Raw genomic sequence first — 24719 nt, forward strand, 5'->3', positions numbered from 1 at the left:
GTTTGCACTGGCTGGCTCCACTTCCCTTGCCAGTGTGCCCTTTAGCCATGGTCTTGGTGCTTCTAGGCATAGCATTGGCCCCTGCAGATAAATGCTGTATCCAGGAAGACTTGGCTAAGGAGCATGTCAACAGCAGCAGCTGACAGCTGTAGCTAGCTGGTGCTCCCCGTTCCCTGTACCTGAATACACTGTATTTAGTCTGAATAACGACTGAACAGAGTTTCAAACGGGTGATTGAACCTTCACCCCCACTCCGAGAGGCTCCAAAACTGATTATTTGGGTTATAGGTACTTGTGAATATTGAGAATTTGAGACAAGGTGAGAGAGGGGCAGGCACACCAATTACAACCAAAGCTAACCTATATATAAAATCTTAAGATGTCACACGATGTCCCAATTTTTAAAGTGTTATTGCTAATTTATACCTAATTACTGGCTGACATTCTGCGTTCTGACTAAAGCTGTGTGCATGTAGTGAATACATGACCACAGCAGTAGCATCGCTGCTTCTGAAGCATGGCTGCTTGCATGTGGGAGGGGTTATTTTCACCAATATAACCTTCCCCCAGAAACACTCTGAGCAATATACAGTTATGTTCCTCTGGGCTGTACAACCCTTAGGGGAATAATTGCATGTTACCCAGAGCACTTCGAGGGAAGGCGATAATGGTGAAAGACACCCCTCCCCCATGCAAGCAGCCATGCTTCAGAAGCAGCAATTCTACTGCTGTGGTCATGCATTCGCTGCATGGACACAGCTTTAGTCAGGATGTCTGCCACTAAAAGCAGCCTAAACTATAAGTTCTGGTCAGATTTCCATGCTCATACTTTCCCCAAGGGAAATAGTGCTTGACAGTTATGTGCAGAACCCAAGTCCTTTAAGATGTTTGGTTAAAACTGAAACCAATAAAGCACTTATGTGATTGCTTTGAATAATTTTCCTTTGAAACATGAAAATAGAAGTAGAATAGTTACAATATGACAAAAAATTATTCCATGAATGTATGTGACATTTATAAACTAACCATCTTATATTGCAGGCAAAGTAGTAAGTGGATATAGAGTTCGAGATGGCCAATGGACGCTGATTGGCAGGCAGAGTCCTCAGTTGCCACAGGTATGTCTGTCTTGTTCTGTCATGTTTTGTGTTGGGTGGGTGATGATATTTCAGGTTAACCAAAAAGTATTTTCTGTGTTTTTTCTGGTATTGGGTTCTTGGAATTAAATGGGGAGCAAGGAGAGTGGTGTAGTGAAGAGGAAAGAGTGGAATGTCACATATAGACTGAGTGCTTGGAATCAGGGCAGGTTTGGATTCCATACTTGTAAATTATGGATAGCAATAGTACCTGGGATCCAGAGAAGGACTTATATCCAATAATTGGGACTCCTTGTTTCTTCTTTAAACACCAAACCTTCATGTTGTACAACATACTGATTTTGAAATTTCTTCTCATTACAAGGATGGGTATTTGTATTAGGGTGTAGTGGTATTCAAGAAACACAAGTCCAAAGGATCCTTGGATGCACTTAATGACTTGAGTGAATCTTTATATCATGGCTGGTGCCTCCTCCTGCTCTACCTCTTGGTGTGTAAGGAGCCCAAACCACTTTGTGTTTACTTGAAAGGAAATATCAGTTACTGGAATCCAGACCAGCGCTGCCCTGGTCTAAGAGTGGCTGAAATCCAGACTAAAGCTGCACCATTGCACGAGGCAGGAGGAGAAACTTTCCGTTACCTCCTGTTGCCAGAACTACCCCGAAGTGCTGGCTAGACACTCCAACTATGCTTTTGTCTTAGCATGGGGAATTAGCTTGGCTGGAGGGAGCAGTTTAGTTCCAGTATCAAATTCGAGCAAGTTTGGAAAAGATGAGGAGGCAGAAATTGTTCAAAAGTTTTATTAAGCATATATGGGGGTACAGAATGCAAGAGTTCAGTTAGGCAAGGCAATAAATCTTAGCTGATATTCTAGGCAAGAGTATGGCTAGCAATAATTTAGCTTGAGTTCTAATTAAAGATCGATTGGCTTGGCTTAGGTGCCTGACTGGAGCCAGGCTTAAGGCTTTCTGTGGAAAGTGCTTGAAAGCAGGGAGGCTCAAAAGAGAGAGGGGGTGAGAAGGCTTGAGGGGCAAGAGGTTAGTTTTCCTGTCCTTCCTTGGTTAAGTTGGTGCATTCATTGCACATTGATTGACCTCTTCACTCATAAACAAGCAGGGAGAAGTAGGAAAGAAGCAAAGAGCAAAGGCCCCCACTTGCTTATAGGATAGAGATTCAAACAGATTCCAAGGCCATGTGCTTTGGCTAGAGGTAGATATACATTGAAACGTGGCCGGAGGCAGTTTCCAAGCCATTCTGCTTATCCAGAGGGTGGCAGATTCTATGCAAGACAAAGAAATTGATTGCTACTCGAACTTAATCACTTTGAAGGTAGCTTACCCAAAAGAGGCATGGGCAGAGTTATAAAATGTTTAAATTTAAAATGTATAAATGTAAAATAATAATAACAATAACAACAATAACAACAACAACAACAATAATAATCCCCCCCATGAGGCACTACCTTGGCATGGTTCTTGGAGCTTGCGTGCTCTGAGGAAGGTGAGAGCTATGCCAGAGGTCCAACCATACTGGACAGGTCTCACCAGAGGAGCCAGACAAAGAGTGCCTCTCCCATCAACAATATGGTGAGACGTAACTTTAATAAATCTATACCAGATCGGTCATCGCCCGGGTCAACAAGGATCGCACCAGGTGCTAGAGTCCCTGGACATCTGGTGGCAAGTGAGCAACAGGACTCAGGATCTTCAGTTGAGCAACCAGGACTGGAGACTGCAAGGTTACTGGAAGAAACGTTGCATAACCAGAAAAAATATACAAAAAATGCCACCAAGGAAATAATGATCCGCTATTACAAGTCTAGTCCAACTAGAAGAGGTTATTTAAAAAGAATGTACCAAATTTGAAAAGAGAAGCATCCAGATACAGAAATAACAGAACAGAGGCTAGCAGACCAGAGAAGATTCATAATAAGAAATAAAGTATTCACAGGAGCTGAGCTGGAAGAACTGCAAAGAGCAACACAGGCTCAAGATGTGGAATAAGAATTACCACCAACTGAAGAAGTTGCTCAGGCTCAGGCATGTTAGAAAAAGAGGATGCCACTGTTGCTGAACTGTTTCAAAATCAAAACCAGGCAACCTCTCCTTTGCCTTCACCTCAAAAACCCAAATGCCATTTAACAGAAAAGCAACAAGAACTAAAGCAAAAAATAACTGAGCACAAGAACCAAACAACCGCCAGGGTTCGACTTCCAGCTCTAAAAACAGTTGCCAAAAAACAACTTGCTCAGGCATTAAAAGATGTCAATGCTGCACTTGCAGAAATAACAACCAATAATTTCCAAGAAACAAATCAACTAATGTACAGTGCAGCAACAATAACAACACAAGAGCTCGGATATAAGATCAGTGGACCTGTAAAAAAAGAAAATAGTGCATCACCTAAATGGAAGATTAGATTAGAAAATATAATCTCCAGGCTTAGATCAGATGCTAGTAAATTGAAAGATATGAAAGACAAGAAGCTGAAGAATGAAAACACCAAACAGTATCTGATCCAAAAATACCACCTAGATTCAAGGAAAATTAGAGAAGTCCTCAAAACAATAAAGCAGCAAATAACAGCAGTGTCAAAGAAGATTAGCAGATACGAAGCCACTATTACACAACACAGGCAGAATCTCCAATTCCAGTTGAATCAGACGTTTCTACCAAAGCATAGAAGGAGAAACTGCAAGAAACCTAGAAACACCAAATAAAGAAGAAACAGTGCGATTCTGGGGGAAATTATGGGACAATCCAATAGATTATAATTAAAAAGCAGGCTGGATGAAAGAGGTCAAAAAATGTAACCAACAAATGCAAGATCTAATAATAACACCAGAATTAATAAGTGAAAGAGCAAAGAAAATTAAAAATTGGACTGCGCCAGGCGATGATGAACTGCATGGCTTTTGGCTTAAACACCTAACAAGCCTTCATAAACAACTATCAAAACAGTTCAATCACATTTTGCAAGGAGGTGATATTGAACAATGGCTAACAACCGGGAAAACCCATCTCATCATGAAAGACCCAGCAAAAGGTTCAGTTCCAAGTAATTATAGACCGATAACCTGCCTGCCAACCATGTTCAAATTATTAACTGGAATAATAGCAGATGAAGTGATGCAACACTTATTAACTAACAAACAGCTTCCAGTTGAACAGAAAGGAAATTGCCCGAACACCAAAGGCACAAAAGACCAGCTGCTGATTGACAAATGATTTTAGAAAATTGCAAGAGAAGAAAAACCAATCTAAGTGTTGCATGGATTGACTACAAGAAAGCCTTCGATTCATTGCCTCACACATGGATACTAAAATGTTTAGAAACAACTGGTGTCAGCAAAAACATTCAGATATTTATTTTAAAAAAAGCAATGAGCATGTGGAGTACACAGTTAACAATCAATGGCGAGACGCTTGGACAGGTTAGCATTTTCCAAGGGGACTCACTATCCCCTCTGTTGTTTGTAATTGCTATGACCCCACTTTCACAAATACTAAACAAAACAGGCCTCGGATACCAAACATCTAAAACATCAAGTAAAATCAACCATCAGCTGTACATGGACGATCTGAAGTTGTATGGAAAGTCCCAGTCAGAAATCGAATCACTGCTAAACACTATCCGTATATTCAGTAGTGATATAGCAATGGGGTTTGTACTAGACAAGTGTGCTGCATTAATAATGAACAGAGGAAAAGTAAGAAAAACGGAAGGAATAGAACTGCCCAATGGAAGCAACATCAAGAACCTGGAAGAGAAAGAACATTACAGATACTTGGGGATTCTCCAGGCAGATAACATTGTACACACTGAAGTTAAAAGAAAAATAGGAAGTGGATACATCAGGAGAGTTAGAAAAATCCTCAAGTCCAAACTCAATGGCGGGAACACCATACAAGCCATAAACACCTGGGCTATACCTGTTATCAGATACGGTGCAGGAATAATAGACTGGACCCAGGCAGTGCTAGGGACGCTAGATCGTAAGGCCAGGAAAATCATGACCATCAATCATGCTCTGCACCCCCGCAGTGATGTAGATAGGTTATACCTCCATCACAGCTCAGGTGGAAGAGGAATGCTGCAAGTCCATCAAACAGTAGAGGAGGAGAAAAGAGGCCTTGAAGAATATATCAAGGACAGTGAAGAAGATGCACTTCAAATGGTCAATAATGCAAAACTATTCCACACCAATGAAACAAAGCAGGCCTACAAGAAAGAACAAGTCCAGAACTGAGCAGAAAAATGGAAAAATAGGCCCCTGCATGGTCAATATTTGCACAATATAAGTGGAAAATCAGACATCACCAAGACCTGGCAATGGCTTAAGAATGGCAACTTGAAGAAAGAAACAGAGGGTTTAATACTGGCTGCACAAGAACAGGCACTAAGAACAAATGCAATAAGAGCAAAAGTAAAAAAATCCACAACAAACAGCAAGTGCTGCCTTTGTAAAGAAGCAGATGAAACCATGAACCACCTAATCAGCTGTTGTAAAAAGATTGCACAGACTGACTACAAACAAAGGCATGACAAAGTAGCAGGGATGATACACTGGAACATCTGCAAAACATACAAGCTACCTGTAGCCAAAAATTGGTGGGACCATAAAATTGAAAAAGTTGTCGAAAATGAAGATGCAAAAATATTATGGGACTTCTGACTACAAACAGACAAACATCTGCCACACAATATACCAGATAGAACTGTAGTCGAGAAGAAAGAAAAACAAGTTAAAATAATCAACATAGCAATACCAGGGGATAGCAGAATAGAAGAAAAAGAAATAGAAAAAATCACCAAATACAAAGATCTACAAATTGAAATTGAAAGGCTGTGGCAGAAAAAGACCCAAATAATCCCAGTGGTAATTGGCACCCTAGGTGAAATTTCAAAACTACTTGAGGAGCACCTCAACACCATAGGGGCCACAGAAATCACCATCAGCCAATTACAAAAAGCAGCTTTACTGGGAACAGCCTATATTCTGCAACGATATCTATAATAATAACAACAATATTGATAATAAAATTCAGCCATCCCAGGTCCATGGGAAGGACTTGATGTCTGGATAAAACAAACCAGTCAATAACACCTGTCTGACTGTGTAAATAAATAAATAAATAAATAAAGTGTTAGACATGTTGAATAGATGTCTGGACTGACTATCTGATGAACAGGATCCCTCCCTCCAGGTGTGCAAATTCTTCATCTCCCAATTCTGATGCACTTATTTCCCGGAGTCCTTGCCAACTAAATTGTTAATTCAAAAATGGGTTAGGAAATGTACCTCTTATCTGTGTGTCTCCTGAGGAGTGCTCCATTGTTAACTCTTGTAAAAGGGAGGATTCCTTCCCTGATTGCTTCTCCTTTTGAAATGGAGTCTACTCGCTGGCTGTTGCCTTCTCTCTGAAAGACAGGGGTGGGGACATCCCATCCACTCTTTGCTATTCTGTTGTATGTTCCCCCTTGCTGCGATCATGCTGAGCAACCAGCTGTGAGTCTTGTAAGCACCTGTAAGCAGGTGAAAAATTCACTGTAAGGTCTACAATTCCACAGTTTCAGGCGGTATAGCCTTCCAACATAATATAGATAGAGGGGTGCTCTGTGGGCTACCCCAAAATTGGACTTTCTGGCAACACACCTAGTCTGAAGTCCACTGTGCCTCCCAAAAATATGTCCCTGGCAACTGCACCCCTTCCCCTTTACGTGGTTGCTAGCTTTGGTCTGGATGTCAGCCACTCTGGCACCAGTTCTTTGCTGGTCTTAGTGTCTGCACTGCATTTTGTAGTGGGACTGATTACCAGGCGTACATAGGACTTAAAGCATTGTGAAGTGCTCCAATAAAACATAACATTGGGAGCCTATTGAAGGCAAGTTTTTCATCCCAGGATGTTGGAGAGCTTAAAACAATTATTTGACTTCAGCATGATGTATCTCTAACATCATGTGCATTGTGATGTTGAGTTGCTACAATGATGAATGGTATGCCTTCACAACTTATTGAGATCATGCTTTGTTGCATCATTTCTGTTCAGACATATGTCAGGTTCAGCTATTAAAACTAGTATGATATGATTCTTCTACTGCTTGTACTATCATTTTTTTTATTTGTTTCAAATGAAAAGGAGTATGATGGGAGAGTCAAGATCATTGTTGAAACAATAGGTCATGAGAGGGCGGGGAGGGGGGGAACCCAGGCATTTGCAAAATTCCATAACACACCATCAATCAACTATGGTTACTGCTCATCATCATTATAACAGTCTATCATGTCGTTATACGGTAACGATCAGGGAAGAGAATTTCTTCATATAAGTTTAACTTTGCAATATAACTGGGACCTAGATTCATGCTTTCCCCCTCTGAAGACTCTTCAGAGTCTTACTTCTCTGTGCTGCTTTGTGCCTGATAAGGACAATTTGTGTGTTGAGTGGTTTTGCATACCAGGCATTGTAGAAATCTCCTACATAATTTAATAGAACATAACCAGTGGCTATTTATTTTGCCAGTAAGCCACTCTTGTGAAGTACAGCAGATTCCATAGCAACCAAGATGACCAGCATGATTCATCTTGTAGGACTACATCAAATGAAAGTCAGTGAAAAACAGATATTGTCTCTCTAGAAAGGTTCAAAATCACTTTTAGCATTTATCATTGGTAGGTACAAAATTAGATGCTTTACCTCATTGTTTGTGAATGTTCAAACTATGAGAAAAATTAGCTTATACACACAGGAGCTATTTTCCCTTTAAACACCACTTGAGCAAATTCTCAAACTGATGTTTCAACTAGGGAGTATTAGGCAATTCTGTAAGGACACATTTTGAAAAGGATTTTGTTTAAAGTAACAGTGTGAATGTACAACCCTCTGGATCATATCCTATACATCCATTATTTTTCATACCAGTGCAATAATGTTAGGAAGCATACTTCTTAATATTCTGAAATGTTTATTGTCCTCCTTTCCTTCCACAGGCATTTTACCCTGTAGAAAACCCTGTAGAAATCAAGTATGGAGATACTCTGGCAGCGAGATGTGTCTTTACTGGTGAAGGCAGAACTTCAGAAACATACATAGGGTATGTGGGTCTATATATTAAGGGTTTTAATAGTTGTGGCCACTGTGTATCTTTTTATGGATCAAAGTCATCATTGGCTCCAGATCAGAACAGCCTGTGGAACATACCTTGCTGGTTTCTTAGTATGTTCTCATGAATCTAAACTAATTGGTTGGAGAAAAGTTAACATGTCGTGAAGCTGGCACATTCTTTTGTGCCTTTTTAGGGCAACACTTATCCAGCCAGATGTGATATGTAGTTAGACTCGTTAGTCATAGGGTCATCTGTAGTACAGGTCAAGACTTGCATGTCAAGATTTCATCATATGCTGCATGTAGGTGACTGAGGTAGAGCAGGATAGCAGTGCATGTGTGGAACACAAAGTGCTGATTTCTAGGGGGAGCATTAGGAGAAATTCCTTAAAGGTAAGAGCAGTTTGTCAATAGAACCAATTTGTTAGGTGAGTGGTAGGCTTGAAACTGGAGGTTTTCAAACAGAACTGGGCAGTCATTTGTTGAAGATGTTCTAGCTCTGGCTGTCCTGTATCAAGTATGGGGTTGGACTAGATTGCCTACAAGATGCCCTGCAACTCTCTGATTCTAGGACCTGTCCTGCAATCTAATGTAATAATTTACTTATGCTTGTGTCCCTATTCTAAGATGAGTCATTAAAACATGTTTTATTGATAATTTTGATGCATAAACAATTCAACAGAAAAAGGTAAAACATGGATTTATTCATTATTAAAGATATTATAAAGGCTTTTAAAAACACAAGTTTTGGGTAATTTGTCATGTTTCAGTTTCAAAAGTGTAACAGACTAGCAGGAGTCTGTAGGTTGATCTTGTAGTAGCAAGCATGAATTGTCCCCTTCACTCAGCAGGATCCGCCTTGGTTGCATTTGAATGGGAGATAACATGTGAGCACTGTAAGATATTCCCCTTAGGGTATGGGGCGGCTCTGGGAAGAGCACCTGCACACTTGTATGCAGAAGGTTCCAAGTTCCCTCCCTGGCATCTGCAGGATAGGGCTGAGAGAGAGTCCTGCCTGCAACCTTGGAGAAGCTGCTGCCAGTCTGTGTAGACAATAGTGTAGTGGTTAGCGTGCTGGACTAGGACTGGGGAGACCCGAGTTCAAATCCCCATTCAGCCATAAAACTAGCTGGGTGACTCTGGGCCAGTCACTTCTCTCTCAGCCTAACCTACTTCACAGGGTTGTTGTGAAAGAGAAACTCAAGTATGTAGTACACCGCTCTGGGCTAATAGTAGTAGTAGTAGTAGTAATAATAATAATAATAGATGGACCAGTGGTCTCACTCAGTATATGACATGTTCCTACCTCTGTATCTAGTCAGATCATATGATATGGGCTGACATCCTGACTAAGGAAGCCCCAGCACTGCTGCTGTTTTCTGGGCTAATGCAGCATGCATATTGTATGGGGTTGTGGCATTTTTGCCAATCTCCCTTGCTTCCTGAAACCTGGAAGCTGCCTTGCTCCCTGAAACTTCCGGGTTGCAGAGAGAGTTTCAACAGCAGTGGAGATTGGTGAAAATCACTCATACCCACACACACACACAGCTACATTAGTCTGCAGAGCATCGTTACTAGAATTTTGTGAGATCACCCACATTTAATAGCAAGTGTTCTATGTGTATATTTCTAAAGAGTTAAATGCAACTGCTGATAGGGACTACAGCAAGATAGTTCATCTGTCAAGAACAGATTTCTCCTAGCTATACATATTAGAAGCTGCTTTGAAAGTGTTGGTACATTGTTTGTGTGGTTATTTAACATGGCAGGAGGATGATGGTGGAGTATCTCCATATGCCGTTGCCCCTGAGTACCAGAATGAATGTGATTGGGTGAAACCCCTTGCTTGAACACCTGTGTCTCACAGGCTTACAGGGACTGTTCTTCTGTGATGAGGACATGTCTGGTCATCTCTTTTTCCATCTAGTGCACACCATTATTATTTTTTAAAGTGAAACCCTTTTGGTTCAGCACACTTTATGGTGCCTGGCATCTAAGTACAGTGTTCGCTGGAATTTAGTTTAATATTGTCTCCTCTCCTAGTGCTGACCATCCAGAATCTTCTGTGATTACTTTTAACTGCTACTGTGCAATGGGCTTGTAGTTACGATGATTTTTCTGAAATGTTAGAATGTCTTTTTCCTATTCAGTGTGCAGAATAATTGTTCAATTTAACCCACACACTTCAGTCTAATGAGCTGCAATAGCCATCTTCTGAACACTCTTTCATTTTATATACTTGGCCTTCATGTTACCTGCAACATTTTTCACATGTTTTTCAGCATGGCTGTATGTGATATAGAGATTAACAATGATTGAACTGATTACTTCCTACCTTGACATTCTGTTTTGTCAGGGACCAGAGCAGCAGCCAGTAACTCACCTAGGCCTTGGCCAGTGGTTGGGTTGGCATATCTTACCTTGCATCAGTCTCCAAAGTGAAGGGATCAGCATGTTATGGGTCAGTATTTAGTGAAGCAACTTATATGTCTGAGTGCAAGGAGCGTGCAAGCCAGGAAGGAAGTTGAAGGAAGGGCCAGGTAGGCCCAAAGCTGAAGGAAGCAACAAGTTTTGATTTGCTGTAGTAGAACTGGCAGAGCACCTCCGAACTCAAAGCATCCATGTTATGGTTCGGATGCCTTACAGTTGTGTGCCTTTTTTATCAGGGGCGGAGCCGGGTCCCTGGGTGCAGATGAGCCCATGTTCAAGGTACACCCACAGCCACTCCTGCTGCCTCCACTGCCCGCCTGCTTCCACTTGCTGCCACCTGTGCTCTCCTTGTCGGCCTCCTCCACTTTCCCTCTCCTCCTGCTCATGCACTTGCAAACAGTATGGCCAGAGAAGGAAATGGAAAGATGCAGCGGTGGGTGGGGAGGAGAGGTGGCATTGGGTGCAGGAGGCAGAGAGTGAATGAGTGAGTAAGTGGGGGCTGCGTATGCAGCGCTTGCCACCAGTGGGGCTGCATACTGACAGGTGAACATAGGCTTCTGATGTGCTACTGTAGCTACATCAGTGCCTTTTATTTCATATTACTCTCATCCTTGAGGCGAATATTCTCTTAATTTAATTAATGATTCAATTGTATGTACATTCATTTTGTTAAATACTGCCATAGCAGCTTGGTAGCATGTTATGTGGAAGTCTTGATAAGCCTTGGCTTACATTGGGTAACTGCTTTCTGTTTCTAAACCCATTGAGCTGGCAAGGGGTGACCATTTAGAATTCCATATCATCATCCTTAGCTAGGAGCAGATCTGTCGTGTAATTGTGGGCAACATACACACTAATCCTCCTGAATAATGTTTATGTAACAACATGGTTTTCAAACACTTGTTAAAATATTTGTGATCCTCATTCTTGCTGAGAATAATCTGAAAGCAGTTAAGTCATAGGATGAAGGGTGGTATATAAATATAAATGTTGTAATAATGATGAACTATCTTTGAAATTTCAAATCTTATTATTTCTATACCTGTCAAGTATCTCCTAGGAATAAAATCTGGGGTACCCGAAGATGCTGAACTTAAGTCCAAAGTACACTGAATGTTAAATGGGTCATTATCTATTAAGGGCTTGCTTTTAATGTAAATTAGCCACTATGCAGAAGCCTGATCTTGACTGTGACTGTGACACAGAGGTTGACAGTGTTTACTCCTGTGCCATTCTTCTGCCAAAAGTCACCCCCGAAGCTGCTATAGGCCTCCAAAGTTACCATTTGCTACAGTCACATCTTTGGAGACCCATAGAAGCATCAGGGGGAAATTTTGTCTACTTTGACCCTTACACTTGTCTTCAACCCAAAAACATAAGAATGGCATCAAGGGAGAAATACTGTGTGGCTACCTCTTTTGGTTCAGATTTTTTATGTCTAAACCCATTATTGGGTTTAGCTTTCTCAGTGGTGGCCCCAACTCTGTGGAACGGTCTCCCGGATAATATCAGAGCTCTCCATGATCTGTTGGCCTTTCGTAAGGCATGTAAGTCTGAAATGTTCTGCCGGGTGTTCGGTCGCTGAGATAGCTGGTCGTAGAGTGCTCTTGTAATCCATGGTTATTATGTCATGTGGAATGAGTATTGTATGGGGTTGTGTTTTATGACGCTATTTTTATGAAATTCTGTTGCTGTGTATATTATTGCTTGTAAGCCGCCCTGGGTCCTATGGGAGTAGGGCGTCATATAAATCTAAATAAATAAATAAATAGTCCTCTGTCCTTACATCAAGTTTTCCTGATATCATCATATGGAAACAAGCCCCTAATTCCTCCTTCCTTTCTTGTTCACACACACGTGGACAAATTTGTTCGTACCTTTATAGCTCATTGAAAAAGTGTGTTATGCCTCCTGAAAAGCAATTAAATGAAAAGCAATTGTCCCATATATACCTGCATGCCTTTGATATGTCATCGGGTAAAGCAAAGCAAATGTGAAAAGAAATAAAAGTATTGCTTGGTCTACAAAGATATTCTAAAGTTATTTGTTGGTACTCCTAGAAAAGATAATAAATAATTGGATTAGAGTGATTTTTCCAATTAGCTGTTTTCTTTAATTAGTATCACACGTTTCCAATCGTGCAATCAGTCATTCAGCCATTTGAAATGGAGAAAAGTAGTCATTCTGCTGTTTGGTATCATTGTATGTCCCACAATGAACATGGACCAGAGAAAGCAAAGGAGACAGTTGTCTGAGGACATCAGAAAGAAAATGATAGACAACCATGCTAAAGGCAAAGGCTATAAGACCATCTCCAAGCAGTTTGATGTTCCTGTGACAACAGTTGCAAATATTATTAAGAAGTTCAAGGTCTGTGGGACTGTAGCCAGCCTCCCTGGACGCGGCCGCAAGAGGAGAATCGACCCCAGAATGGGCAGAAGGATAGTGAGAATGGTAGACAAATGGCCAAGGACAACTTCCAAAGAGATACAAGCTGAACTCCAAGGTCAAGGTACATCAGTGTCTGATCGCACCATCCGTCGCTTTTTGAATGACAGTGGGCTCAATGGAAGAAGACTCAGGAGGACTCCACTGTTGAAAAAGAAAAACATTAAAAAGCCAGACTAGAATGTGCTAAAATGTATATTGACAAGCCACAATGCTTCTGGGAGAATGTCCTTTGGACAGATGAGACAAAACTGGAGCTTTTGGGCAAGTCACATGAGCTCTATGTCCACAGATGAAAAAATGAAGCTTTCAAAGAAAAGATCACCATACCTACTGTGAAACGTGAAAGAGGCTCGGTTATGTTTTGGGGCTGCTCTGCTGTGTCTGGCACAGGGTGCCATGAGTCTGTGCAGGGAACAATGAAATCTCAAGGCTATCAAGACATTCTCGAGCATAACGTACTGCCCAGTGTCAGAAAGCTCTGTCTCAGTCACAGGTCATGGATCCTCCAACAGGATAATGATCCAAAACACAGAGCTAAAAGCACCCAAGAATGGCTAAGGACAAAACATTGGACTATTCTGAAGTGGCCTTCTATGAGCCCTGATTTGAATCCTATTGAACATCTCCGGAAAGAACTGAAACATGCAGTCTGGAGAAGGCATCCTTCAAACCTGACACAGCTGGAGCAGTTTGCTCAGGAAGAGTGGGCCAAACTACCTGTTGATAGGTGCAAAAGTCTTATTGAGAGCTACAGGAATCACTTGTTTGTGGTGATTGCCTCTAAAGGTTGTGCAACAAAATATTAGGTTAAGGGTCCCATCATTTTTTTCAATGCCATTTTCATTTGTGTTATTATTTGAAATCTTCTGTTTCATCAAAACTCTAAAGCAAAGTCTGATTTTTGTTAAATGCAGAATAAACAATGATAGGTGTCAATTACTTTTGTCAGTTTCAAGTTATTTCAGAGACAATTGTGGGTTCTTCTTTTTTTGTGGAGGGATACCAACACATTTGTCCACGTGTGTAGGAAGCAAACGTTTCTTAGGTTAAATGGATGAAAAGATGTATATTCTACTGATATCTGGAATTTTATTATTTAAGAAAAGGATATCAAATGTATTGCTAGTTCTATCTACCAGAAGTATCAAACTGTGCTGTGATAGAAACATTGACATTGTTTTGATACTGTTGAGATGTGTGGGTGAGTTGGCTTATCCTCAATTGCACTTCAATGCTTTGCTTATTTTCAAAAGAGATAGCAGTTCTGACAGGGCATCTAAATCAGATGGTGAAGGAGAGAATGAATTAAAAGAAATGAATGCTCAAAGATATTTTCAAACAAGGTAGATGTCTATAGTGATCATATTTTCCTGCCCAGTTCCCTTTTTGGTAGGTCATGTCTCTGCTTTTCTTCCCTGGCTGGTTGTGTTCTTATTGCTATGGTGAATAAATGAATGCTGCATGATGCTACAGGAAAAAGTCAGCATTGACGTCTTTGCAAGCTGCATAAAGTCCGCCCCCACACATTTTTATTAGTATAGGCTGACTGACTTGATTCTGAAAACTAATTAAAAATAAAGGCTTATTGCAGGCCACTTGGCTTTTTTGAGGCTTTTTTGAGGCTCTGTCTTGTCAGAAGCCTGGCACTGCTTTTAAGGTTTTTGTCTAGTGAATTGGTGAGAACTGCTGATGGATGCTGCAATTAACTTCTCTCAAAATAAAATGTATATCAACACAGACGAATGTATATTAACATTCGAAACCAATGTTAGGTGTGTACAACAGCATATGCCATTTATTTAAGCAGTGGTGTGTGGGTGTGTATGCAAATAAAACTTCACTTTGGGTTGCTTGAAATTTAAATAAGTCACTGCTGATTCAAGTTTGAGTAACTGTTACTTGTTAAGTGTTAGTCTTGCTCTGCTTTTAAAAAACATGCTGCTTTTTTCCAGAATAAGCGTGTGATTTAAGTTCTGTATTCTGGGACCTACAGCACTACTTAATCTAAATGGAAGATGTTATGCTTAGTGTCCCATATCATAATGAAACTACATTTTTGCTTGATCTATACTTTGCAGAATGGCAAGGGGAGGGGGACATCTGAAGAATCTGGCAAGCACTAAATAGAAGAATCCTAAATTAAACCAGTAAATTATTAATAACTTGTAAATGCAATACATCATCTTGGCTGTGGTGGAAATATTGAGGAAAGAATAAATAGTTTATACTAATGTGTTCCCAGTTAGTGATCTTGGGTACAGTCTACCAAGCACTGCTTTGTAGTCTCCAGTCATGCTGGTGGGGGCTTGTGAAAGCACCCACCAAAAAGGCCATTAAAATGGGCAGAGGCTCTGTAGCAGCAGCAGCAGCACTTGGTGGATACATGCCCATGAAGAGTTGGGAGGTAGCAAGCAGTGTTGCCTCTATTCCCTGATGTTGCTGACTACAACTCCCATTATCCCCAGCCAAAGGCCATTGCAGCTGGGGATGATGGGAGTTGTAGTGAACAGCACCTGGAAATCCCTATTAGAGGGAATAGTGGTAGCAAGAATTGGTAATGGTAGGTTCTTTGTTACTGGACAATCAAAATACTAAGCATTCTTCAGAATTTCTCATATCACTTATGAAAACTGTGCAGGCTGGAAATAATGGCCTTTTAATGTCAAAGGTCTTATGCATTTTTAATGTGGAATGTTTAAAATGCACTGTCATTTATTTCAGAATTTGTTCCCCCGCCCCTTCTCTCTTGTGCTTAATGTCAGTCGCCACGAGTGAGTTTAGTCTGTAACTAAAATATTAAAATGCTATTCATATGACTCTTTATATATTGTGTTTTTTATTTAGGGGTACATCAAGTGATGAAATGTGTAATTTCTACATTATGTACTACATGGAAGCCAAACATGCTGTCTCATACATGACCTGTACACAGAACATAAACCCAGAGATGTTCAGAAGCATACCACAGGAGGCAAATATTCCAATTCCTGTCAAGCCTGATATGACCATGATGGCCCATGGGCACCATGAAGGTAAAAACTTTTTGCTATGTGCTAATAGCAAAAAGGCAGAAACCATATGGCTGAGCAAAGATGGTATTGGCAAGAAAGCTAACTAAATAAATCAAGATACTGTTTTAAAGGTGACAGTTATTGATTTTCTGCAAACTTAACATCATTCTGGGGAGCTGTGTAGCCTGTATAGCATCATTCTGGGGACCTATATAGCCTTCCCTTCCCCTCAACAGTAGGCCAACGCATGTGCAGAGTTCTATGTGATAAAGTTGATCTTCCCTCCTTTGGCCACACCCCTGATCATGGATTGGGCTGAGGCAATAGCAGGATGTAGCCGAAGAACTCACGCTGGTAGTTACATTAGGTATAATATCTTTGTCCACCTATCTGAATTGTTGAGTTTAAAAATAAAAAAAAAAGTTTATATCCCACTCTTCCTCCAAAGAGCCCAGAGCTGTATACATGGTTCTGTTTATCCTCCCAAAAGCCCTGTGAGGTAGGTTATGCTGAAAAGTAAAAGACTGCTGCAGAGCCACCTGGTGATTTTCATGGATGAATTGAGTTTTGAACTCTGGTCTCCTCAATCCTAGTCCCACTCTCTAACCACTACACCATGCTAGTTCCCATTACTTAGTGACTGCCATGTCACAGCCCTGTGTACTTGCTTGATGTACCAGTACAAATGCCATGCAAATGTCAACGTTACCAGTCTCTCTTGACCCTGCTGCGGACCTGTACTGAATTTAAGGTGACTTAGAATATAAGTGACTGTGTGGATCTACAACATCTATACTTAAAACATCTACATTGAAAACACTGCTGAACTAGCATAAGCAGTTTTAGCTTAAACTTAAACTTGGGGTACAAGTGTGTGTTGAGGCACACACATTGGGCTTCAACCCCTGGGCTCAGCCATCATCCTGGTCATGAGTGGCTTGAAGTGGCTTATCATTCCAACTTTCCTTTTACATTTTTGTCAGTTTCTTTGGCTGCAAATAATGTGTGTAGCCAGATGGCATATTTCTAGTTCATATGCATGCCAAGTGCAGGATTTCAGTAGTTTTTTACATTGCCTTGAAAATTTGCACTATGAGGTTGCATAATGGTGCTTTTTCTTTTTGGAATTCCCACTTTTTCACCTTTTTTGTGTGGCTTTTACATTTGGGGTGGTGGTGGTAATAATAAGTAGCCATAATGGCGCATCAGGGAAATGATTTGACTAGGAAGCCAGAGGTTGCTGGGTTGAATCCTCGCTGGTGTGTTTCCCAGATTATGGGAAACACCTATATTGGGCAGCAGCAATATAGGAAAGATGCTGAAAGGCATCATCTCATACTGTGCAGAAGCTGGCAATGGTAAAGCTCTCCTGTATTCTACCAAAGATAACCACAGGGCTCTGTGGTCACCAGGAGTCGACAACACACTTTACCTTTTAAGGTATAAAGAAAGAGATCTATTGTTATAATCTAGAAGCCTACCCACACAAATGAAACTGAGGGATGCTCTAAGAAATGTATTTGACCAATAAGATTGATTTATAGTCTTCAGAGCTGCCCAGTTAACCTAGTTTTACTCTAAGGAATTTTACATCTATGGGAGAAAAGTGCAGGTTGAATTTGGGTGTAGGTCAGGTGTAGATGATCTAAAGATAATTCTGCGTAAGCACTGAGAAACTGAATGGCACCCAGCTGACAATCTTGTATGAGCGAGACAAACCTGATATTCCTGGAATGTATTGCTTGATAGTTAAATAATTTCAGGTCCACTTTCCCCCATTATTTTTTGTGTACCTAGTATTAATCTCAGTATACAGAAAAGTTATAGTAATGATTTGCCCTATATTAACTGGAGCCTGTTCCTGACTTCACTTAGGCTTAGTGAAGTTAGGAGGGCAGTACAAGACTTTTGCCCTTGTAGGAAGCAAATAAACTAGCTACGCACAAGGCTTGCTCACAGTGGCAGGGATGAGGAGGAATGAGGATGTGATTTTCACTTCTCTTTCCTCTCCTTCTTTGCCAGGAATATGTCCCTGAGGACTGGGTGTTCCTCAGGGACATATCCCTCACAATGAAAAGGACTTTAGCAGTGAAAATTGTGCTGTCGTCCCTCTCCCCACCTGCCATGCTGCGCGGCAAGCTTAGAGCACAGCTAGCTTACCATCTCATTGCAAGAGCTCTGCCCTCCTAAGTCTGTTTAACATGTCGGCCACTGCATAATATGTGCCAAAGAACATAGGAAGCTGCATTATACCGAGTCAGACCAGTTGTCTATCTAGCTCAGTCTTGTCTATGCTGTCTGGCAGTGGCGTTCAGAGGTTTCAGGCAGGAGGTTTTTTTTGAGCCCACCCTGGAGATCCCAAAGACTGAACCTGGGACGTTGTGCATGCAAAAGAGATGCTCTGCCCCTGAGCTACAGCTCATACAGGTTCAATCCTATATGACATTAAGAACATAAGAACAGCCCTGCTGGATCAGGCCCAAGGCCCGTCTAGTCCAGCATCCTGTTTTGCACAGTGGCCCACCAGATGCCGCTGGAAGCCACAGGCAGGAGTTGAAGGCATGCCCTCTCTCTTGCTGTTACTCACCCGCAACTGGTACATTCAGAAAGCCATCTAACTGAAGTTAACTTGGGAGTTTTCCTGGAGACAAAAAGTATCATCTGAAGACATTCTAAATCCCTACATGACCTCCCAACTCACCAGGTCAAGGTCCATTGTGGAGGTCAACTGCTGATACACATTCAACTGTGAATGATTGAGGGGCTGAATGAACAAACTCATAGGTAGTGTTCTAAATGAAATCATGTATATTTATCTTTTGATCCCAGAAGATAAATAGCTGTTGTGTTCAAATTACAGGCATTCCCCAAATTAACAAACATCTGTACATACAAACAAAGCTCCATAACATCTTACATTAAAGAAGTCTCCAACTTACAAACAACCAACCCATGCATATGGACAACTCATAGCTCTTGCAAACTATATACGTTCTTAGTTATGAACATCTGACTTATGAATTAATGTTTGGAACATTAATGTTTGGAATATTTTTGAGAACCAAAAAAAGAGCCCTCAACGCAGTTTACATAGCAAAAGGTATGAGAAAATTGTTCCCTATCCCAAAAGCACACGCACACACATACCCCCCCAGCAACATCACTGGAGAGATGCTGTGCTGGATGAGGATAGTTGTTCCCCACGTGCTATATGTAAGGGAGCCACCACTTCAGAAAATGCTACTTTGCCTACTTGTAAAGAGGCAAGTATGTAAAGGTACATGAGCTTTTCCTGCCAGTCTTTCTCTTAAAATAATATTTATTCTCTTCCTTCCATTCCCCCTTCAGAAGCTAAAAATGGAGTCATGGGTTCCATAATGCAGCAGCCAAAAAGAGAAGAGGAGGAGGTTTTAGATCAGGGTATGTATAATATATTTTTTATTCTTAAACCACTTTGATAACTTTTGTAGAAAAGTGGTGTATACTTATTTGTAGTAGTAATAATCGTAGCTTGCTGATTGTACTGAGATGTATTGTGGTGGCTATGAGGCTGTTTTTCCTTTTCACCTGCTACTGCATTGCTGTGCCCAACATAATAAATGATTCAAGGGAAAAGGTCAATTACAGGTCCCTAACCTTGCAGGTGAAATTCATTAGTATAATTTAATCGTATTTGATTTTCCTGTTCTCAAGTTGATTTGCTTAATACAATTGTAATGTATTTGTCTGTGCTACAAAATGAATGTATGGAGATGATAATGCTCCACAGAAATGAAAAAAAACCTGCTTTTATTTTTAGTGCTTGATTGCAAATATATACAGGTGTCCCTGGTTATTTGTGGTCCTTGCATCCAGGGTTTTGTATATCCGTGGCTGGGTCAAAGGAACCCAGTTTCTTATCTATGGTTTTAAAATAGGCAAAATTAGCTTATCCACAGTTCCTGGGTGGTTGGAAATGACTTCCAATGGCATTTCCAGCCACCATTTTGTAGCTCTTTTTTAAAAATCCCCCAAGAATTTTTGAAAAAAATCTTCAAAATTTGCAGCATCTGTGGGTTTGAGGGGTACTTCCTGGAGAGCTGGAGGCAAGGTACTATGATTTATTGCCTTTATTTCTACTTTTTTGGACCTTTTTTAAGCTTAAGGAACTTAACCACCCCCAATTCCCATTGACTCAAGTTTTCATCATTCACGGTTTCCATATTCGCTCCTACAGGTGAGAATGGAACCCCCGTGAATAACGAGGGCTACCTGTGTGATAAATAATAACACAGACAAGATGGTACTAGTGAAAGAGAGACCTTAACATTTGGTCCTGATTGGACAAGAATAGTTAATGGAATAATGAAAGACCAAGAATTCAATGTCTACTGCAGCCCTTCAGAGTGATAGAGGCCGTCATTCATTCTTTTGGCTGATTCTGCTGTTATGTTTTTCTTCTACAGAGTGGTATGGAAGGATCCTTTTGGGAGCAATACATAGCAAATGTCAAGTCAGAATGGAAATTTTCTATTTCTGTTCTGGTGTAATGTTTGTTACCTGTTTTCTTTACAGTTTACATTTATAATGTGGCGATCCTTTCATGTGACTGTTGCAGACTTTATTTGTTTGGGCAACATAAAATTGTCGCTGGTCATCCTCTCAACATGTCATCAACAAATAGCTTAATAGTGGGAGACTAATTGGGAAATGATAAGCTTTTGAAGTATTTTGTTGTCTTTAAACTGATGAACGCACCTTTACCTGCAGCAGTTGTCCTCATGTGCCCTCTTGTCACATATTATATGTAACAAGAATTGTTAAGCAATGCACATGGAATGAAAAAACCTCTTTTTAAATATTCAAAACACATTGATTTTGCTTCACACATTTGGTTTCACATTGTCACTTGTCTTCTAAAAGCATCTTCTCAAAGAGAATCTGCAAGACTTCCTTGCTTAATAACAAATCTCTGCTTTCTATATATACTTCTAACATGTTTCTATGGAAACTGGTCCTTTAACATTTGTTGGTCAAAAAAGAAATGAAAGCCCTTTGAGTGGGAGTTTTTGTAATTAATTTTTTAACAGGTTGATTTAAATGATCTCTTACACCATTTTTTCCCTGCTGACTTTAATAGCAGTAGTTCTAGCTAACACAATTTTAAGTGCTGAAAGAATTAAAACCAATTTTGGGACTGGGTTGGAACTGTTAATCATTAAGGTGTCCTTTTAAAATTATTCAGGTCTCAACGTACCAATAAATTTTCCTTAATTATTTTGAAGAATGAAGATAAGTACTGGACAATGGATTGATTTTAAATTTGCATTGGCAATGAATATAACTTTCCAGATTCATTTTTTTCCTATGCTTGTTGCATGTTTATTAGTCTGTCTGTCTTTCATTCCTGTCCAAAAAAAGTGTGTGAGGTAGGCCATTGTTGTTGCTTTTTAATGATGTCAAGCTTAGAGTAAATGGAGGTTGCTCATCATGAATGCAGAGTCATGGCTAAACTCAGAAATGAATTGAAGCCTTGCTAGATCATAGTCTGTCAATTGGAACACACGAGATGTATTGTGCCATTTGAAGCTTAGAAATTGTACTTGACTATATGAAGTAATGTAAAATTGTAAGCCTTCTGTGTCAGTTCAGGAAGATAAAAGGCCATAGAGAGTCACATTCTTTCTTAAACCTGAACAAATAATTCCCAAGGTATTGAATTAATTAGGAACCTTTGTCCTGAGTTTGGGGACCCAGACTTTTTGAAAGCTGCTTAATCTAACTTCCTTGTGAACATGTTTAAATAACAATTTCTGATATCCAGCTTATCAGTACATTAAGCACCATATTTTCTTCCCTCCACTATAGAACTCTGATTTTTTGCATTATTAAAATAAAATTGGCTGCGTTTTGGGCACAAGCCTTTTAAGTTGCTTTTTCATCATTCAAGTGGCTACTTTACCATTTCTTATTAGACTGAACTTTCTATTCTATAATTTCAGAGAAGGAGAGGGTTTGTAAATACAGTACTCAGTTAGAAGTAGAGATTGGCATGGGGCCAGAGTGCCTAAGGTTTTGAGTATGCAGTGTGGAGTCAGCTGTTTAAAGTGCCTGTAGAAGAGTACAAACAAAATTTCTTGAAACGAGAGATGTTTGCTTCTTAAACCTAGGCAAATTCAAAAATAAGTCTTCTGTTCTGCTATTCATATTATTCAGGATGCAGTGGAGAAAATATGGCAATTATTTCAAAGTTAGAGGAGGAAGAAATCACAGCATAGGGAGCACTTGGGCGGCTGGAGAACATAGTCCTGCTGGCAGCTCCCCCGCCCCCGTGACTGTAAGTGCATGCTCTCCCGAAGCCGTAGCCCCTGCGTCTGGCATCAGATGCGTGGGGTGTTGCCAGTACTGGGAACAGGGCCAGTCGGTCCCTGCAGAACCTACCCAGTCAGTGCATCAATGAACTGCTGATTGGGGAAGCTCTTCAGTTACCGACTGGCCCTGTCCCCAGTACTGGCCATACCCTCTGCATCTGATGTTGGAAACAGGGGGCATGCCCACTGCCCGGGAAAGGGTCTGCTTTGACTCCCTCCCATCTTCCCTACTCAGCATTTCATTGAAACACTGGTTGGTTGGGCTTTCTCCCCCAGCCCAGCCATCATTTCAATCACACACTGGCTGGGTTGGAGAGAGGTGTACTCCGCACTCCCAGCCGGCGAGCACTAGGTTCACTGGCTAGGTATGAGAAGGGGCAGAGGAGTGCCCTGGCTGAGGACGAGGAAGTGCCTTGGCGGCCCTGGTTCTCAAGGGATTGGCGTCATCCCTTGCTCAGCGGTCCCTACACCCCTGGAAGATATGTTGAAAGAAAAAGGATTTCTTTGGTTCATGCCCACTAGGTAGACTTGCCTATTCTCTTCCATGGAAGATGTGTGTTGGTTTCAGTAGAAGTCAGTAAGCACTGTTAAAGAAATCAAAAGCAGTAGTGCACTTCACTCATCGGGAGTGTAGTAAATTTGGAGTGGGCCCTGGGACCAAAGTGAAGATGGGCCCCTACCCTTCCACCTTCATATTCAGAGAGCTATGAAGGGAAGAGCAAAGAGCAAGCTGTCACCCCACCAGTGGGCCCCCCTCCCTCCAGCGCCATGCCCCTATCACTCATTAAGTTGCCTTATACCAAGTCAGATGGTTGGTTCCTCTAGGCCAGTATTGGGACATGGACCAGCAGCAGCTCTCCAGGATTTCAGACAGTGGTATTTCCCAGCTCCACATGGCAATATCAGGGATTGTACCTAAGACCTTCTGCAAACAAAGCATGTGCTCTACCATTCTTCTTTGGCCCCATCCTCATGGCAGCCTTTGTTTAAGAGTTGCTTGGTTTCTTATAGGATATTGAGTTGGTGTGCCAACTAACTGGCAGTAGGCCATTCATAGATATGCCTTTATAAAAGGGAACTTGATTGCTATAAGAGAAACAGTGTCCATTTAAGGAATCTAGACTTCTTCTTTCTCCAGAGAACTCCTTCCTCCTGTAACTACTCTCTACTACAAACTTGAGGGGGGAAATGGGCTGTGGTAGTGACCATTTCTGGGCATTAGGCTACCACCTCATTTCCCCCAAAGCATGTGAGAAGCCAGACCCAAGGGACAATGTCCATCAGCAAATTTCTACTCAGCATTTTTTAAAAAGCTGTGTGTGCAGAGGCATATCTAGGGAAAATAGCACCTAGGGCAAACACTGAAATTGCGCCCCCCTGTCCAGGCATCTGACACCCATCTTTCAGATAGCTTTACCATAATATCAGCTAAAAAATACAAGTCAGGCTCGTTAATCTTTTAATATTTCAAAAACTATTTAGCATTGGACTTAGCCAGACCAAACAATGCTAGAAAATGACAAATTTCAGTATGCTGGGGCTCATGAAATACCCAAATTCTATGTGGAGGTGCACTTGGAAAACTAAACAGAAGTGTTTGTCTAATTCTCTCCTATGCATTGTAGAATCACTATTACATAAGTTTTAAAAATCAATGGAGAATTTGACTTTTCCCAGATACTCTGTAAATATTTAAAGGATATGCAGAGTAAACTGTGTCACTGCTTGGAATATATTCTAGTATTTCAGAAAGAAAGTTAAAATGAGAGAAAGAGAGCAAGAAACTCCCAGTGGGCCTTAATATTAAGGATTTCACACTGATTCAAAGACACACTCACCATTAATAGCCATATTAGCAAGACATCACATTTAACTCACTTATCACAAGAAGCAAAGTAAGAGCAAATGAATACAATCCTAGGTCATAAGCGTCAGTTCAGTATTCACAAGCCCTGATTCTCTGTACATAGTGCCAATGTGAATATGTGTACAGTGTATAATATAAAATATTTGGGGGGGGGGATGCAAAGGCTGTGGGGGGGGGTTGCAAAGGTTCCCCCTTACCCTGCTGGCCTCTAGGGCCTCGCAGGTACCATTTGAGCATGTGCGGTGGCCATTTTTAAAAATAATATATATATTTTTAAAAATGGCTGCTGAAAACAAAATGGCCACTGCGCATGCTCAAATCACCTCTGTAAGTCCTGGCATGACCTAGGGCCTCACAGAGGCCATTTGAGCATGCACGGTGGCCATTTTGTTTTTGGCAGCCATTTT

At 40.9% G+C, this 24719-nt stretch overlaps 1 protein-coding gene across 7 annotated transcripts in view; it reads left to right on the plus strand.

The window, feature by feature from the left end:
- Positions 1-24719, plus strand: part of PAM (peptidylglycine alpha-amidating monooxygenase) — a 247407-nt gene that overhangs the window by 163699 nt on the left and 58989 nt on the right. For 6 of the 7 annotated variants that reach the window (XM_053291370.1, XM_053291368.1, XM_053291367.1 and 3 more), the window contains exons 11-14: positions 1042-1118; positions 8089-8192; positions 15929-16116; positions 19444-19515. In XM_053291370.1, the coding sequence (XP_053147345.1) occupies positions 1042-1118; positions 8089-8192; positions 15929-16116; positions 19444-19515 (441 nt within the window). The remainder of the gene's footprint in view (positions 1-1041; positions 1119-8088; positions 8193-15928; positions 16117-19443; positions 19516-24719) is intronic. The other variant, XM_053291371.1, reaches the window with a different exon arrangement.

This window comes from Hemicordylus capensis, chromosome 2, assembly GCF_027244095.1.
Source record: "Hemicordylus capensis ecotype Gifberg chromosome 2, rHemCap1.1.pri, whole genome shotgun sequence".
Lineage (NCBI taxonomy): Eukaryota > Metazoa > Chordata > Lepidosauria > Squamata > Cordylidae > Hemicordylus > Hemicordylus capensis.